This window comes from Convolutriloba macropyga, chromosome 11 (genome assembly GCF_964194025.1).
Source record: "Convolutriloba macropyga chromosome 11, txConMacr16.3, whole genome shotgun sequence".
NCBI lineage: Eukaryota > Metazoa > Xenacoelomorpha > Acoela > Convolutidae > Convolutriloba > Convolutriloba macropyga.
This window is the reverse complement of record NC_134478.1, coordinates 736,422-755,327: the sequence shown is the minus strand read 5'-3', so window position 1 is coordinate 755,327 and position 18,906 is coordinate 736,422. Positions and strand designations below refer to the sequence as shown.

At 33.8% G+C, this 18,906-nt stretch overlaps 1 protein-coding gene across 1 annotated transcript; it reads left to right on the top strand.

Annotated features, from left to right (window-relative positions):
* The first annotated feature begins 762 nt into the window (after positions 1 to 762).
* On the top strand, positions 763 to 14,138 carry LOC142349701 (uncharacterized). Its single transcript, XM_075401431.1, has 4 exons — positions 763 to 911; positions 3,324 to 3,454; positions 5,760 to 5,886; positions 13,843 to 14,138. Exons 1-4 carry the CDS (start codon positions 791 to 793, stop codon positions 14,136 to 14,138), a joined length of 675 nt encoding a protein of 224 aa, XP_075257546.1. The 5' UTR covers positions 763 to 790.
* Positions 14,139 to 18,906: the final 4,768 nt, after the last annotated feature.

The following is an 18,906-nucleotide window of genomic DNA, read 5'->3' as shown; positions in this document are numbered from 1 at the left end:
GCTTGATCTGTATGTGTGGAATTAGCTCAAACATAGCGCATTTGCTTTCTCAATTTAACTTTTGAAGTCTTGCTGAAAAGCTTTTGCTTCAAAAACAGTGAGAGATACAGATAACTATGCTATGTGAGTATAAATATTTTTGAACTCGCTGCCACTTTTGCAGTGAAATGGAAAAAAATAATTACGTTCGGTCATATTTTGGCATTCATTCATTATGCAACTAAAAAAATTGGGTTAAAGGGCCCATAGTGCTTGGTACGGAGGAGTTCTGCAACGCTGATTTTGCATGGTCATAAAAGCTGTATCCCAACTTACCTCGCGCTTTCTCTCTGGTACTGCTTGTATAAAAATTTTCAGCACGAAATTTTTTCCTTGAGTTGCTTTCGTTAAAAAATGACATCAATATTTGGGAAAAACTGAAGGAAAAGGGGCCATTGAATTTTTACATATTTTATTTCACTATTTATTGATGATTCTTGTTTAAGTTTCCTTAAGTCAAATCCTTAAGTCAAATGCTCTTGCTAATTAAATTCTTGTTTAAGTCAAATGCTCTTGCTAATTAAATCTAAGTGTACTGAAGAGCCTATTTGTTTTTTTCCAATTGTATTGTTGTCCCTGGAAATCGAGGCTTGGGATCCTGTTAAATTTTAATTACAGCGCTGTTACATGATAAATATGAATTGATAAATTTAGAAAACTCCGTTTCAGTTTTCATCCTTAAAAACCAAATAAAATGAAAATGAGAGGCAGATTCTGATTTAGTGACTACTTCTGCTTGTCGGGTTTCTGGATGAACCGAAAGCAGAGTGAGAGGCAAGCACAAGAGGGAGACAGAGAGGAGTTCGAGAGACTCATCAGACCATTTTACCACGAGCTGAACTGGTTCTCATTCAGACAACAGGACTCTGACGGTAATCGTGTAGATATTGTAGCAACTCCCCCACCCACTCAAATGTTTTACATGAGCCCGCCACACCAAGTATGCGTGGTTATAGAGCATGCCACTACGAAATAAGAACGCTATTGCGCCTGGGAGATGGCATTGAACATGCAATAAAACATGAGAGTAAAAAAATTTGACTTTATGCTCGCCCTAGTGTTTGATGGATCGAAAAACATGCAAGAATCTTGCAAGGCCGTCTTGCAAGTGAGTGCATACCGATACAGAGATTCTTGCGGGTTTTTTTGTTCACTTGCAAGACGTCTTGCAAGTTTTTCGATTCCTTGTTGTTTTTTTCGGCTGTGCAGTAGTTTTTGCATGAGCCTCTGTGCAGCATTAATGCATATCCCTAAGATGAATTATAAATGTTTTGGTTTTCACAAAGAATATTTTGTCTCCTTAAATTCGACGCTGTAAACTTTTTCCGCTTTGGATAATTGAGGTGGCATTTTAGTATAATTACTCAACAAGCAGTATCTCAAGAAAGAACCAACGTGGAGTGTTTGGCTGTGGAAAACTGGTTCAGAGCTGCGTGATTGCTCTTCTCAGCCAGAAAGCTGATTTCAATAAATTTAGGGTTTTATGAAACGAGTGGCCATCCCTTCTAACCATTTTTTACTTAGCGCAATCATTTTACGCTATGTAAAATAGTTACTCGAACCATTGAATTAAATTACCCTTATCTTGTAAAAAAGATTGTTACATTTTGTAACGAGTTTTTACCGAGAAGCTTAACGCAATTCCATACTTTTGAGCTTGTAATCAGCCTACAACTTTGCAAGAATTTTAATGAGAATTGTTTAAGACCAAACTCAAAGACCTAATTGTTCTTACGAACGCTGATATAGCAAAACTGCTGAGTATCTAATTAGTATTGAAAAAGATTATTCTGAAATGAACATCATTTAGATTTTCTTTCGTTTCAATCTACTTGACACTATCTAATAGATACTGCAACCGCGGGCAATGTTGACGCATGGAAAAGAATTAAGAAATGCTGTTGCGTTACACCGGTCTTAAAGTCACTTACCGTAGGAAATAGTTTTGCTTGTTTCTTCTCTTGAGGAAAACTTGATCTGGTTTTGCCTACTGTATCTAATTTCCACAAACGCTTCTACCGTAACAAAATAATACGCGAGAAATCCGACATTAGCCTTATATTGAGAAGCCCAAAAATCCTCCTCTCAGTCTGTTGTGCAGCAACTCAAAACTAATATTTTTGGCCTTAGTTCATCTTACCGAGTTTGTCATGAATTGCTTTGTCCCTCTTGTGGTTAGCTACAAACTTTGATCACAGAAGATTCCGGAATTTATGTATTTTTTCATCATATCAGCTCTGCGGCAATACAAAATAGCACCTTATATGCATTTATATTGTCCAACATTTTATATCGAAGATTCTCGTAAAGTTATTAAGATGATATTTCAGTTTTTTTGACTTGATATTTTATAAAACTATCAAAATAAGATATCAAAATTTATCGAAGAACTCTCTGACTAAAAAAGTTTTATATCTCGTAGAATTTTTAAAGTCAATTTTCTGAGACACGAGAACAATTTCATTGAAATATCAACAACAGTGGCTGAAAAAAAAGCCGAGAAAAATAAAAATGAGATGAAGTTCAAGAAGTTATCTTAATCACCTCTGGCATATCTAAAAGTTCGAAATCTGAAGGCATATCTACAGGACAATCTGTTCTAGCGGCGTTTCAATTAAAACAACTTAACTGACTGATCTGATAAAGTTGCTATATTTTCTATATTAATTTTATGTAATAAGTTTCTACAATAAGTTAGAGGAGATCAATAATTCTTTATAAAGCAAAATTCTTAGCAAAGACCTATAAGGCTCGAAACTATAATGCTAGTTTGTGGCGCTTTTCCTATCTTCATCTCAATTAACTAAATAGCTAACTTTTTCTCCAAGTATTTGTATTCCAGAAAAGTTTGCAAGCAATCAGTTTAACATCCTTAAAAGAAAAATTTTTGCAAACTGCACAGCGAGAAACAGTCAAACATTTAGATACTTTTTATCTAAATATTTATGTTCGATAATTGTCAAGTTTTTTGCTCAGCTTTGAGCACAAAGTCAAAATTTCGTGATAAATAATGTCGAGGATATATACTTTTTCAGCAGACCACTTAAATTCTTTGTTCCGCCTAACACTGATTATGTACTTTCCCGGCCGTCTTAACGGGGCATACTTTTTCTATTTTCTACAAAATTGACACAAAGGATGCAAAATTTTTTGTTCAACATCAAGTCGAGGATGAATCTTCACGCTGATCCAGCTAAATAAATTTCATGCCCAGTTTCTTGGGCTGAGAACATAGAATTCTCAACTAGAGTAGGGCTCGTGCTATAGAATAGTTCCAATTTCAGGTGCCTGTTGTTCATACCAGGTAGACTCCTATATTGAATATGGACAGAAGTATGGACTCTCTCCACTCGAATACTTCCAGAAGATCTTCCATATTGAGAGCATCTGGACCAAACACTTGGTTTTCATCAAGGTAAACACAACTCTAATGTACAATATAATCGAAATAGAATTTTACTGAGATTTTTTTACTTTTGTCTTTAACTGTCGTTTTCACTTTGTCTTTTAGTCGTATGATATTTCCTGGAGAATGACAAGTCCTATTGGCTTTTTATGCAGAATAAGTTGAGCCCATAGTCTAATTTGAGTAGATAGCTGGCTTTCATGACTTTGAAAACGATTGTTAAAAAGAAAAACACAATTTAATATCGCATTTTTGTTCTTTTTTTGTCTATTTGTTACCTAGTTTCGTTAATTACAAATCTAATCTAAAATTATTGGCGTCAAGCGAAGGCGCCAGTGTAAAACATCTTAAGTTTTTAGAGAAATAATAATGACTTTACTGGTTTCGACACGTTTATTCACAAAAAAATTACATTAATTTTTAAAAAAGTATATTATTTTTGTCTATATTTGACGTTCTCGTTGTTAAGGTAAGACATATTCTGAAAAATTACAGGTCTCAAAGGCTTTTTTTGAACGCAAAAGCAAACTTATTTAATTACTTCTTTTTGTAGCTACCGGTTTTCATGACTTTGAAAATAACTGTTTTCGAAAAACACAAAAGTGTTTTTAATTTTTTTGTCATTTTTTGCTTTTTCTCATTAATTAGAGGCATATGCCACAATATTGGTATTCCAAGAAGGCGCAATTGAGCGTATTTTGAGGAAAAGAATACGGATTTATGGCTTCGGTAGCGTTTTCCCACACGTTTCAATTTAATTTTTGTTTGTTGTCTCTATTTCTAGTTTTTTTGTAACAGCAAAAAAGATAAATAAAGTAAATAGAGAGAGATCTTAATGCCCCTTATATAGAAATTAGTGGTAATAAAACACATTGATAACTTCATATAATATCTTATGGTTTTCATTACTTTGAAATAATTTTTTTTTAAAATATAACCCAATTTATAGTCTTTGCTTTTTTGGTTATTTTTTGTCTAATTATAACCGAGCCTTATTCTGGACTGATATCATATCTACTCGATTAAAGTATATGTTATTTTTTTCAGTTTCATTTCTATCTGACACTATTTTGAATTTGCTATTAAGTATTTTTTTTAAAAAAGGACATTAAATTTTTGAATGTAATTAAAGTTTGCTGTTGTTTGATGTTGTTGTTGGTCTTGCCTCGCTTTCTTAATAATGGCAGATCTCATCAATCTTAGGCGGTGTTTTTTACTCCACTGTGGTATTTGCGTTGTAGGCGATATTTTTGTTGATACACCAATATTTTGAAAATTCTTGATCGCGATTTTCTATCTGTTTCTCATTTGTTAGACAATTATGCCAACGATTTAGATGAGTGGGGTCGGAAATTTTTTCGTGAACGCACCCTTCGGAGCCTCCTTGTTGAGGAATGTATCAAAAGTAGATTTTCAAGAAGGAAATTTTATACTAAGTATAGAATAATTGCTGCTTGCTCGACTGCAAACTTAAAAGCCGTCTGCAAACAAAAAAATTTGATTCCGGATAACAACTCACGGCCTGGAGAAAGACTCTTGCCCAGCTGGTCAGCGGGACAACCAGCTGCGCTGAATGTATTCATAACTTCCCTACAGCAGCCCAGTCTAATTTGAGATGCGGCGAGGAGGTGTGGTTTTACTCTGACAAATGTTGAAGAAAAGATATAAGAACAACAAGCTCGAAAATGTGCCGAAAAATGTATCCAGTTTAATGCACTTGCGTTTGAATCTTTCGGGGTCTCTCCGATTCGGTTCGAAAAACTTGGTTCATTAAACTGGCGATCTGCTGTTTTATAAACATAGCCATTGTAACCAAGTTAATTCTTTATTCAAATTTGCGGTTCTATTATGAACGTGATGGATTTTTTGAGATTTGCGGTATTTAGTGCCAAAATTAAGAACCACACTGTTAAAAAACCGAAAATAAAAAAATGGAGCCGTTTGACGTTAATTGTCACTATATTGCCTTTTGTTTCGGGCGTTCAAACATCTCATTTACAGCACAACAGTCATTTACGCTTCTCCTGCACCGCCTATCAGGATTTCAGTTCAAATTTTTGGACCGAATTTTCATAGTGGCGCCATTTTTGCACTGAAAAAGATTTAATTCATCGATATCAACAGAAAGAGTTGAAAATCAAAATTTCAGGTCGAACAGCAATTCGTTCAAAAATTCACCGCAGTTCTTAATTTTTGTCATCAATTTTTAGGTTTGACTCCTCCACGCTGAGGCACGAATCTGTCAAAAATATCAATTCGGATTTCAATTCGGATTTGTTGGGCGGTTTGAAAGGATGTAATGTTTGTGTATTAGGTGATGTGGTCTCGTGCTCTGTGTATAAATGTAGTGACCCATATTGGATATGGAAAAGGAGAGCTGAAAATAGTGGGGGGCAGGGGTGTTACGAAACAGTTCATGATCACACCCGGAGGAGAGAAGGGTGCGATATTCGTTTTACCAGGAATCTTGTTCACTCTCTTTATTATAATTTATAGCAAGGGTAGAGAGGTGTGTCTAAACTCTAGTGTGCTCATACCAATTAAACTGGACCGTTTGGTGCATTCTGTCACCTTAATTCCTCAAAAGGTTTCCTTACACATTCAAAAAGGGCCTTAATGTTCATTAAAGGTAGGGCCGGTGGTTCCTAATCACATCCATCGACAAAAATTTTGTTTTGATCAGACTTACCCAGACAATAATCCGTCCTGATCAGATTTTAGCTGCTTTTTTACAGCTATTTTGTATTACTCTGGTAATTGGTTGCAGTGATTAGTTGCAATATTTCTCAGTATTTGTTAGTTCAGGTACCCTGTGTTACTCACTAGCTCTTCGCTGTATTATACTTCAAAAACATGGGTAATAACAATACAAAATTTGCTTTCGTTGAGATGATAATTGAAAGCAAATTTGGTATGAAGAGTAAAAAAAAATCTTGAATGTGGAATTAAGTTGACTTTTTAGTGTGAACTTAGTTTGAAAATTTTGTCGGCAGCTTGCATTCCTGGTATCTGATAACAAAATTGAATCCCCCACAATAATATTTAAATCTCTTCTGTATTGGCGATTCGTAGGCAAAGATCTTCAGCTCCCAGTCGCAAATGGTATTTTTTTGGAAATTAAGGTGCTATAAAGCAACAATTGCTTAAACGTATCACCTCCTGCATGCCAGCTACTTCTTCTAACACTGTGCCACCTGTCATTTACTTTTACTGTCATTTACTTTAAATTTTTTTTAGAACTGAAGTCAGATCAAGTAAACTTAGTGGAAAAAATAATACATACGCATTGACCTATAGAATAGGATTTCTCTTCAAAATTCAACAGAAACTTTTGGATCAACGTATTTAATGCGGAACCAGGGAGAGAAAGCCAGCTATGGTTTAGCCATTTGATTATTTCAACAAATTTCTTCATAACCATCGCACTAATCAAAAATTCAATTGTTACTACTATTTTTTTTAAAAGAAACAGTAATTTTTTAAAGAAACTTTCCGGTATAATAGTTGTGGTCTCTCCCGCCTCCTTTTTTAACTCAAGGCTTGTGATTGACAGTGGCGGAGTTACAAAAACAAAATATAAGTACTGATGCAGTTCTTTAAAAATAGTTGTCTCACAATTCTCCTTAACAAACAAAAAGAATATTAAAAAACAAATCAAAAACAAAGAAAGCAGTTTTAATATATAATCGCTGTGACCCGCAGTGGAGGAGTTAATGGGACAAACTGTGAGATTACCCATGTATTAAAGTTGAAAAACATACCTCAATAGATCTTTCAGAAAAAAAAATGTCATTGAAAATAAAAACTGATAAACATCTGGCTAATCAATTTAAAATTCTTTTCCAATTTACTCGAAAATATATTTTTTTTTGTTCCGACCATCTTGAGGGGGGAGGAACTATATACTCAAATGGGTTTTTTTTTGTTCCGTGAATTTTCGCCGCTCGAAATATTCATCGTAGAGAGTTGAGACTGGTATCACTAGAAAGCTCGTCCAGCGTAGAATATGGAATTAAAAAGATTTTTTGATTTTCGTTTTCTACAGGGAGTTATCGGGGTTTAAACTTCTGAGAAAAGAAGAGCGAATTCACGTTGTTTTTATTCACATTTTCCGGAATTTTTGGCTAAATTTTATTTTTGAAGACGAAAAGGCATTGTTGATTGTTTTGATTTAATTTTTTTGGTCAAAAAAATCTGGATAAACATTTCAAAATTTAGCCTTTTTCATCAAAAACAGCACGAAATAAGCTACTTTAGTCCAATTTTATTAAATTTGCCGACAGTACACCCCCAAACAACACTCATACAAACTTTGTAGACTCAGAGGGGGGCTATTTCTACTTCAGAGTCCGCTGAGAGTGCACTGTAGTTAAAACTTTGCCGTTTTTTGCTAACTTTACTCGTTGATTATCAAAAATGCAGAATTTATTTTAATTTTTCAACTAACAAATTATCTATATCTACAACATTCAAAAAATCAATTGTTCCTAACGGACAATAAGAATTAGCAGGGCTAGTTTTGGGCATTTCTTGGACTGTTACAATCCAAAAAAAATCGGGTTGTAATCAGTCGTTCTTTTTTTTTAAAAAAAAGACTTTTCTTTAATAATAAAGAACAGAACATATCAAATCAAAGCTCAGGAGTGATAGGTCCAACCAATTTGCTTGCTAAGCAGCTCCAAGCTAATGCATTTAGTTTTTTAATTGAAAGTTTATGGTCGTTTCTTTTTTTAAAAAGTAATTGACTTTTCAGTAAATAATGGCTTAATTAACTTTTCCTCTATTTTTTTCTTAATTTGTTCAACTTCCAGCTTAGTGTCAGCAAAGAAAACTGCTTCTTCTTTCTACTGATTTAACATTTATTCTTGGTTGCAGTTTTAAGCCTGAAGTTATTGTTTTCTGGCTTTGATACTACAAGATTTCAGATTTTTGTTTGTTTTGATATTTGCCTGTTTTTCACGTTTTCTAATTTTTTCACATAATCACATTATTGACAGTTCTCATGTCACCATATTAGAATTCAAAATAAGGCACAATTGAACACATTAAAATCCTGAAAGATATACGCCATCGTTTTAACGGCCTCGACGCCTCTTTCTTGAAGAAATCAAATGAATTTTTTAATTTTGTCTCGAACTGTCATTTATACTTTGCCATTTCGGTCGTATGAAATTTCCTGTATAGTGATAGCTTTCATTGGCTGTTCATGGCAGAACAGAAGAACCGATATTCTGATATTAGTAGATAGCTGATGGCTTTCATGACTTTGAAAACAATCGTTTTCCAAAATTAAAAAAAAAACTTTTTAACTTCGAAATTTTGTTCTTGTTATGTTTCTTTTTGTTACCTAATCTCAGGTTTAGTTAATTAACAGGTCAAATATGACATTATGTGTGTCAAGGGAATAAAAGGGATTGGTGTCCCAAAATCTTTTCTTAAAGAATTTGTTATGACCTTACTGGCTTCGACACCGATTTTTCAAAAAAAAAAGTAAAATAATTTGATTTTTGTCATATCTGACGTTCTTTTTGTAGATGCAAGAAATATTCTGGATAATTACAGGTCTCGAGGGCTTCTTTTTCATGAATAAACAACCCTATTTAAATAGCTCTTTTTGTAATTAATGCCTTTCATGACATTGAATGTAATTTTGTTTCGAAAAAAAAATTAAAAGTATTACATACTTTAGCACTTCGCTTTTTTTGTCTACTTGTTACCTAGTCTTACTAATGAATGGCCACGTACTACATTATAACTGTTTGAAGAAGGCGCAATCAATTGTATTTTGAGTGCCAAAATTTGGCTTGACGGTTTTGACAGCGTTTTCTGGAAAGTTTCAATTGAAATTTTGTTTGTTCTTTGTTGTTCTTTTTAGCCGCTTTAAAAAATGAATAAGGACAGGTCCTAATGTCCTTCTATAGAAGCAGTGGTAATCGTAAGTTTGTGGTAATATTAACTGATTCCTAATGGTATTTATTACTTTGAAGTTAACTGTTTCAAAAAAATAAGTTAATTTTTTTACTTTACTGTTTTTGTTCTTTTTTGTATAATTGTTACCAAACCTTTTTATGGACTGGTCGCATAAGTTTTCTGGTGATTTATAAGTTATTTTTGTTTAGTTTTAGGTTTATCTGACGGTATGTCGACTTTGTTATTAAATTTAGTTTTTAAGAGGGACATAAATTTTTTGATGTAATTAATGATTGTTGTTGTTGTTTGATTTTGCTGTTCGTCTTGACTCGCTTTTTTAATATTGACATATTACAGCAATCTAATGCATCAATTTTTACTCCACTGAGTTATTTGCTTTGGAGGCTATCTTATCGTTCATACAGAATTTTTTGAAAAAGACTTGGGCTTTTTTGGGATTCGCAAAAAATAATTTTTGGGTTTTTCTATTTGTTCCTCTTTTGGTAGACAATTATGCCAAAATTGTGGATGGGCGGGGTCGGAACATTATGTGCCATCGCACATTACCGAGCCGCCTTGTTTAAATTTTAATCTCTAACTGCGTTTTTACTTGGACGAGATTTTGATATAAATTACTATATACTTAGTTTTAACACTGGGAGTACCATAAGAAAATCAATAAAACAAATACATCACGAATCTCCAACAACTTGATGAATCAACTATTTTCAGGGACGATTTTTTTTCAGACGGAATTAGTCGTAACCATTCTCCGGAAAATAATTTTTGAAGTAATAGACCAGAACTTGTATCTTCGTGAAAATAAAGAAACATTAATCATTTGAAGAGCAATTGAAAACTATGATGTAAAAGGTCCAGTTCCTCCTAATGTTTCCATCGAGAAGTAATGATTGAGACAAATTAATGACCTTCATTTAAATTGTTATGGCGAAAAGAGATTTCAAAGCCCCGGTGCCATGCGATTTTTTGTTATTTTTATTCAGTTTTGATACTAAAAATTTTTGCGGAAGCTTAATCGACGAGTGCATCAATTGACCAGAAACAAAGCTTGCTTTTTCTGTGGCACTATTTTGATCTTCTCGTCATTTCTCACATTTCTTTTTTTCTGCTGCGTTGAATTAGTCAGTATATCCTATCTATTACCAGACCCTCAACGTATCGCTATGATATTCCTGTTAAATTGGACTCATACTTTAGATCTTTTTACTGCTCAAAAACTACACAGTTTATATAATTGACTTTTGTTAAAAGTAGACAGAATTTTATTCATATTTTTTATTCATTAGGTTTTTTTATTGCATCACTCACTCAGAGCAGCATTCAGCGGCATTCAAACAATTATTCAAGAAAAATGAAGACATTTTGTTAAAGAAGAGTTGAACCTGCGAAAATAAAAGGATGGGTTGCATCTTTATCTAACTGATTATCTTAGTGATAATTCCATTCTGATATTTTCATCTTTTTCTTCAGATCTGGACAAAAAGAGTATTTTGTTTGTGCTACAATTACAACTGAGTGTCATGGTATGCAGCTGTTTTTTACTGTGATTAAGTTCAATTCTAAAGTTTTTGTTGTTTTCCGCCTCCGTGAAGTTTTAAGAGTGAAAAAATGGTTCTGCAAAAACAACACAAATTATGTTCGGATGTCATACTATTGTGTACGAACAATATCTAGGGAACCCAGTTAAATGAAAAATAATTTTACAAATGCATGTCGAAGAAAAATTGAATCTTTATTACGAACCAGCTCCCTTGCCAACGGAACCATTGGCTCATCCTCTCAGAAGATATAATTATTTAGATTCTACGTCTACTTATTTGTCCGTAGAACAAACAAATTATATGTGATCAGGCTGTGGAAACTGGAAACATGAATTGTGTAACCAATTTTAAAATTTAACTCCCCCAGTTTTACTAGAATAAAACCTGCGCATCGGGCGTGTTTTTGTTAGATGAACGTTCTGTCAAGTTTTCTACATTTCAACTTTTTTCGCTTGTGTTATTGGCTAATCTAATTTGAAAACGGATTAGTGCGGCACATAATAAGGGAGAACATAAATAAAGGTCTATTCAATTATTTATGCATGTGATTAAAGTCCAAATCAAACTCAATACAAATTGTGAGCTCTAAATTGTTTGCATTGAAACTAGGGAATGAATGCACACTGTTCAGTTGATGTCTGATCTCTTTTTTTTGATATTTTGTCTATAAACCTGTTTTCTTTCACATATTTTTCTCTATTGTCTGTAACTCACAGCCCTCCTTTGAACTTCCTACAGAAAAGGGGCACTCGTTTAGGATAAAAACAGTCACAAATTAAAGTGACACCACAAATAAACCCACCCGTACATAATAAGAAGCTCATTTCTCGAAAATGAGCAAAAAATTGTTTCAGACAAATTGTTTATGCTCAAGTTGAAATCTGAACTTATAGGTAAAAAAAGGTTATTCAAGAAAAGATTTTTTCTGAAACCTGGCTTGCATTTGTACTTCTTTGTACAATTAGAAATATATCATTAACTTTATTATAAACACAGAATGTCACCAGTTTGGCTAAAGCTTTTTAATGTCGGATTAGTGGCTGACCCTAATGAACATATTGCTATTAATAATCGAAAACCCATGGCTTAGCTTACATGCACAATTGAGAAATGGGCTAAGTAATCGGGGATTGTAAAAGAGCGAGGAGGGAGTGGCATTAAAAACGCTTAGCAGTGAATGAGTATCTTTTTTCGCTGTGGAATCAAAGTGAAAAACTTTTAAATTTTTTCGCAAAGACCTAGACCCTAGTTGAGATGACCGAGCAAAAACGACAAAAAAATTTGTTCGAAATCTTTGGTTTCTTCGATTTCAAACGCAAGAAATCTTAGGTATGTTCAGTTTGTTCGGTATTGTCGGTTTCGAACGTAAAAAACATTTGGTATGAACCTTTTGGACGCAAGAGAGATTCGGTATGTTCAGATTTAGAAGATTAGGTATGTTTAATTGCTCTTGAACGAAGTCCATAGCAATTATTGTAAACGTGTGTGTCTTTTTTATGCAAAATTTTTGCTTGACAATTTTGACTTTTCGAGTGATCTTTACACCCTTGACTTTTTGCGTTTCGCGTGATCTAAAATTCTCTCTCAATCACAATTTCAAGCTGCCGAACTCAACTGGTGGCAATTTAATACTAAAAGTCAAATCAAACGTGCACCGCAACTTGTGCCATTTTTTTACTTTAAATCTTAATATTGGTATGTTTTAACCTCTAATGTGGTTATTTGAAGCCCATTATTGAACTTCTTGGTCCCCTTCAAGCTCCCTCTCCCCCCTCACCCCACCCCCCCCCCCCCGACTGAAGCCGGCTACAATTCATTTAGAGCTCCCACTAGTCGTACGAGAGCAATTCTTCCGACGTTTAGCCGGTTGTTATCGGTCTTAAAACCAAAGAAATCGTCGGTATGTTCGGTTTTAAACGTAAAAATGTTCAGTTTTTTTCAACCGGAAACTTTGTTTTTCTGCATGTAATGTACTCAAACGTTATGCTACGTGTTCTTCGCAGGAATTTAAGCATTCTTCTTTTTAAAAAATTCTTAAAGAATGTGCTAACTTTATCTTTGCTAACGGAAAAATAAATGAATGAGTATAAAATTTTTGGTTATAGTTGAATTCAAAAATTTAACATAGTTGTTGAATATTGATGAGAACTCTGTTGATTAATTCGCATTCACTGAATTTTGACATTTTTTCTTGTATTTTGCATGCTAAGGGCTGGTTGCGTTTCAAATCGCCCAGTGCCGATCGTTTTCATTGATCGGTCCGCTGGACTAATCTGTTTTTCAGAACCGGAGTTTGAAAAAACCTGGTGTTTCTCTAAAAGACACTGAAACTCACTTAAGTTTAAAACGACGATACCAAATCTCTCCTACGTTTAAAAGCGATGGTACCGAATCTGTCTTACGTTTAAAAACGATGATGCCGAATCTCTCTTACGTTTAAAAGCGACGATACCGAATCTGTCTTATATCAAATACCGAACAAAAACGACCAAACCGACAAAAACTCAAAGGAAATTTTGTCGTTTTTGACTAGAAAACGACGATACCGACCATTTCGTATGTTTAAAAACCGAAAATTTCACAACTAGGGGACTACCATTTTCAGGAATGGGGTGCTGGAAAATTTGCAACGAAAGATCTGTTTTTGTATCCATTTCTCACAATGTAAGTCCTTTTTACACATATAAGATAATTGCGGAAACAAACTTCATTGTGTTCCGCCGAGGAAAATTGGACAAATTTTGCAACGTAGATAATCCGTTTGTTTTAAGCCTCTTAACAGCTACATGAGCGCAAAAAAGTCCCTCGATCCTAACTGTTGAAGTGCTGGTCACCGTTCACAGAACTTTTGGCTATTTCGATTTCACCAAAATTAAACAGCCACTTGGAATTTCTTGTTTTTTTGTGAACTTGATTCCAATAAAGGCAACCATCTGAGGAAGAAGCTAACATTTGAGTGGTTCCTGGTCTATTGCATCTGTGTCGGAAAGCCTCGGCTGTGTCCTGACAGTGTGGTCAACCCCCCAGAAAATGACCCACGTGGTGAAATGGCAAACGAGGAACAAAGTCGATGTGAACAACTCAAAACTGAAGAAGAAACAGACCAAGGAAGTAGCGAATGTACTGGAGAAACAAGCTACCAAAGCAGTGAAACGAGTAACAATAGTCCAGAAGGAAAATCATCAAAAATTCATCAGAGAACACATAGGGGACCTAAATGACGAACACGAACTTAAATACATAAATAAGCTGAAATTTATAAATATCATTAAAAAATTTAAACGTAAAAAATATTTGAATGCTAATGTTGATCACCAGACTCTTGTCACTCGACATTTGCTTTGTTATTCCAGGATGAAATCTTTTAATATCTTAAAAGACAGATCCTACTTCCTCAGTCCAGTGAGGGGCGGGGGTATTGACTGTATAATTCCACGTTCCAGCTCCTAATTAAAGTCGAGGTACCGGTTAAGGTCTTTTCATAGCAAGCTAAAGTCGAACCGCTCTTTATGTCAATTACTGTCGAGCATGGTCTTTTCAGAAGTCCTCGACTTAAACTTTTATATTAATTTTTATATATTTTCCACGCTTTCTCTGTGGATGAGCGATCAACCACGAACGACATCATATTTTGAAACTATTGCTATCCAAATTAGCAGAGTTGCTTTTCTCTTTGTATCCTGGTTAACATTGAAAATTTGAAGACTCCAGTCTTATACTAATATATTAGTTGCACATATTTATAAATTCCTTTATAAATATACTGAGTTGTGATGCACCCTTGAAGTTGGTAGAAAGTAGTACCAAAAGACCAAAGAAATGGTTGTCAAAGGAAATACGTGGTCTCATAAATGAAAAACACCGTCTCTTTAATGTGTGGAAGAATAACCCAAAAAACCAGAGATTTATAATATTTACAAGTCTTTACGCAATTCAGTGAATAGAAAACTGAAAAAAGCTGCAGATGATTACACAACGATTTTTGTCCAGCAGCTACCAAATTCAAGAGAACAGTGGAAATTCATCAAAAACAGGATCAACTCCAACAGTCATATAGAAAAAATTGACAAATTAAGGGAAGGTAGTCATTTTTTTGAGGATGACAGAAAGATTGCCAATATTCTTAATAAAGTTTTGCGAGGCTCGGATTATACGAAGGCAAAGACGTTTCTCCAAATCATTCTTCCCTAACATTTGAGGTACCGGAATTTAGCATCGACTTGTCACCAGAAACGAATTGTATAATGTTATTGATAATCTACCAAAGCATAAATCGTGCGGAGCGGGCTATATACAAGCATGGACATAAAAGATAGTAAACTGTCTAATGGAACTCATTTACAATTTGTCGTCAATGAATGTATAAAGAAAAACACGTTTCCTAATATTTTGAAAACAGCCCTTGTTACACATGTTTATAAGAAAGGAGACCGACTAGAACCAGAAAACTATAGACCATTATCACTCACACCAACTCTAGCAAAAATTTTTGAGCGATTACTACTTGAACAACTTACTCACCACTTAACTCTTAATTGTCTTATTAACAAGAATCAATTCAGATTTAATAAGCAAATTTCATGTCTCGATACTATCATTTCATTAACTGAAAAAATAAACCAATGCTTTGAGGAAAACGAAATTGTTGTCAAACTTTTTTTAGACTTAGCAATGGCTCTCAACTCTATATCTATAGATGTTTTTATGAACAATATAAAAATTTATGGAATTGGAGAGAATGCAGGAGAATCTTGTTAAACTCCTTCTTTTGTGATAAAAAATAGTGTGTAAAAAATTGGATACCAAAATGAGATTGGGTTGTCACAAATCACGGTGTTCCTCAAGGAACTGTCTTAGGACCTTTAATTTTTATAATTTATGTCAACTCAACTACTTCAGTGAAGCTGTATCAACAAATTATGATGTTTTACATTTTGCCGATGATACAGCAGTTCTATGTTATGCAAATATTGAAGCAAATTTGCAGCTAATAGCTGAAAATACATTAAACAAGTCAGATCAATATATGAAACAAAACAAGTTAACCTGGAATAAGGAAAAAAGGAGTTAATGGTAATCAGGAATGAAAAATTGCCCATCATTGAAACTGTCGATTTCAGGGGACACCGACTGGAAGCATCTGAAAAATTTAGATATATAGGTGTAATAGTTGATTCGGAACTGACATACCAAAATCAACTAAATAAGTTGATCAGTAAAATGGCTTCAGCGATCAGATCATTATATTTGGTTCGCTATCAGGTACCGTTAAACTCAAGAGTAATTTTCTTAAAATCACTGGTTTTGTCTCATTTAGATTTTAGTGCGACTTTTTTTTCAAAATTTACCATCTGACTCTTTTGAGAGAATTAACAAACAGATAAACTGGGGCAGAAAAGATTGCTTTATGGAAACTAAATACAATACTAGTAGAGATCTACTTCTGGAGACTAAAATTCTTCCAGCACAGCTGCAAATAATACGGGTGTCATTAAATGGGTTATTCATTATTCTCCAATAAACAAGAAATCGCTCCAATAAACATTTCAGATTTTTAGAAAACGTGCCAATTATTGCAAACAAACGAACCCATAACCTCTTCTTAGAACAAGTAAGTGTAAGTCAAAATGGAATAATGGTTCAAATGTTCGTAACATTATTCGAAAATGGAACACACTTTCAATTACAATTAGAAAAAAAACGTCGAAGACCAAATTTAAACAAAAAGTTACAGCGGAAATGCTTAAACGACACGAAAGAGTTCCAATAGACAGAAGGGTTGCAGGATTCAAACATTTTTATATTAAATAATTTTAAGAAAACCGAACCTTAGTTTGTTATGAATTAGAAAAAAATAATAGTTGAATAATAAAATTCTAACATGTAACATTAACCAAGTGGTTATTTTAATTTACATGTTTCAGATTTCAAAAAAAAATAAATAATTTTATTTTATTCAATTGATTTTGCAAATATTTATTATTCTTTTGCAAAGCTTTTCAAACGTATCCTGGTAATTTGTAATTTTTTGCAAACTATTTCAACGATTTGAAAATTTTGTACAATTGAAATGCGTAATTTGCATATCTTTTATAAATTTGGGTAATACAGTGCAAACGGAAGAAAACTTTTAACGTTGTTTTATACGATAAGCAAGAGGATTTCTCTCTGTCGAAAGACGCAACTTCTCAATCTGTGTCAAAAGCTAAGAATTGAAAAATTAAATTAAAATAAAGAATGGAATTATGCATAAAATTGAATAAAACTCAATTATTAGCAAAGGAGTGTAAAGCAGCACTATCAAAAAGTTCAAAATATTCCCTTCTCCTCGGCGCCTCAGCTTCTCCAAAAATATGTGAAAACAAATTTGACAATTCGATCGAATTTCTAAAAAGAAAGTTTGAACAAGTATCTTTTCCCAAAAAAAAAATGAAATAGAAAAACAACGCAAAGATTTAAAATTTATTCCTTTGTAATAAACAATTAGAGGACAATAGATTAAACACTACAGTTTAAAAAGTCCCAAAAAAGATCAACACAATTTAGTCTGAAACATACGATGCATATTTTCTTACAAGAAAAAAAACTAAGCTGAAAAGATACGAAAGACATAAAAATTACAAACAAAAGACGAGAAATTTCAATTCGAAAAAATAGATTAATTTGGTGAAACTTCTAATCAATTTCAAAAATATCCACCCTTAAGCAATTATTAATTTAAGATGACCCGCCCTTTTGGTTGAAAGAATTTTGTGGAATTAAATTTTAGATTTAGATTTCTCGGAACGAAGTAAGGCCTGATCAAACAAAATAGAGAAACATGCTCTGAAACGATTGAAAATTGCGTGAAAGTTTTGTCTAGTTTGAGAGTTTGAAATGAAACAGCATTTTCATAAGGGACGCTTTTCGGGCACGGAAGTTGTGTAACAGAATATTTCTTTATTTTGGATAGGAAGTCCTGACTTTCCAACTTTGTTAGTCGACACTGTCTGAATTGCAGAATTAACTTCTGGTTCGAAGGTCAAAAAAATGTAGTTGAATTTGAACTGTTGCATAGAAATGTTGTTTTCAGTTGAGAGTTTTGTCGTCGTTGCAGAAGTAACAGAGAATGGTGTTACTGTTTCAGGACCGATACAGATTACTGTGGCTGTTTCAGGATCGAGAGAGAATATTGTCGCTGTTTCAGGACCCGTGGAGATTACTGTTGCTGTTGCATGGCGGTTTGCAATTGTTGTCGCGCTTTCAGTAATGATAGTGATTGTTGTCACTGTTTGAGGACCGATTGCACTTTTTGCTTCTGTTTCATGACCGACCGATGTTCGTGTTGCAGTTTCAGCCCCAGTGGTGAGCGGTGCCAATATTTCGTGAGAAATTTGGAAAAGAGAAACGGAGCGAACTCTTTATGTTTGGGCAGAAATCATCTCGGTCAATTGAGGTTTAATTGACTGACGAAAAAAGAAATTGGTATCTGAAAAAAAGTAGAGTCAGCACGATCTTGAGATTAAAGAACAATGGGCGATATATTTTTCATATTCATCATTGAGTATCAGCTGTACCTCATTTGCAACTGTTAAATACTTTAGTTCGCCTTCAATGAGCCTATTTTGTGTTTCAATCAATTCGATAAAGCACTTCTATGTTACTGTTACTGGAATAGAACCCACAAAGTCCGATTTTGAAAGAAATTTTTTTCAATTTTTTATTGGGTACATTTTTATTGGGGGAAAAGTTCATTATCGTGCTTCAGGAAAACTTTGTATTTAATAATTACTTCAATTCTGTCAAAAAAAAGTTGGAGAGAAGCATTCAGTATTCAAGAGCTTTCAGTTGACTTCTTTATGTGCAGTAACGAACTTAAAGTTCCCTTAATGTTTTCGGCTAAGCTTAAAAACTTTTTGGTTGTGCAAACGTCCCACCTTAGATTTCGGTCAAGCTGAAATCCCGCAACAGAAGGAACGCTAAGGTCGAGATAGTCTAAAGTCAATCTAA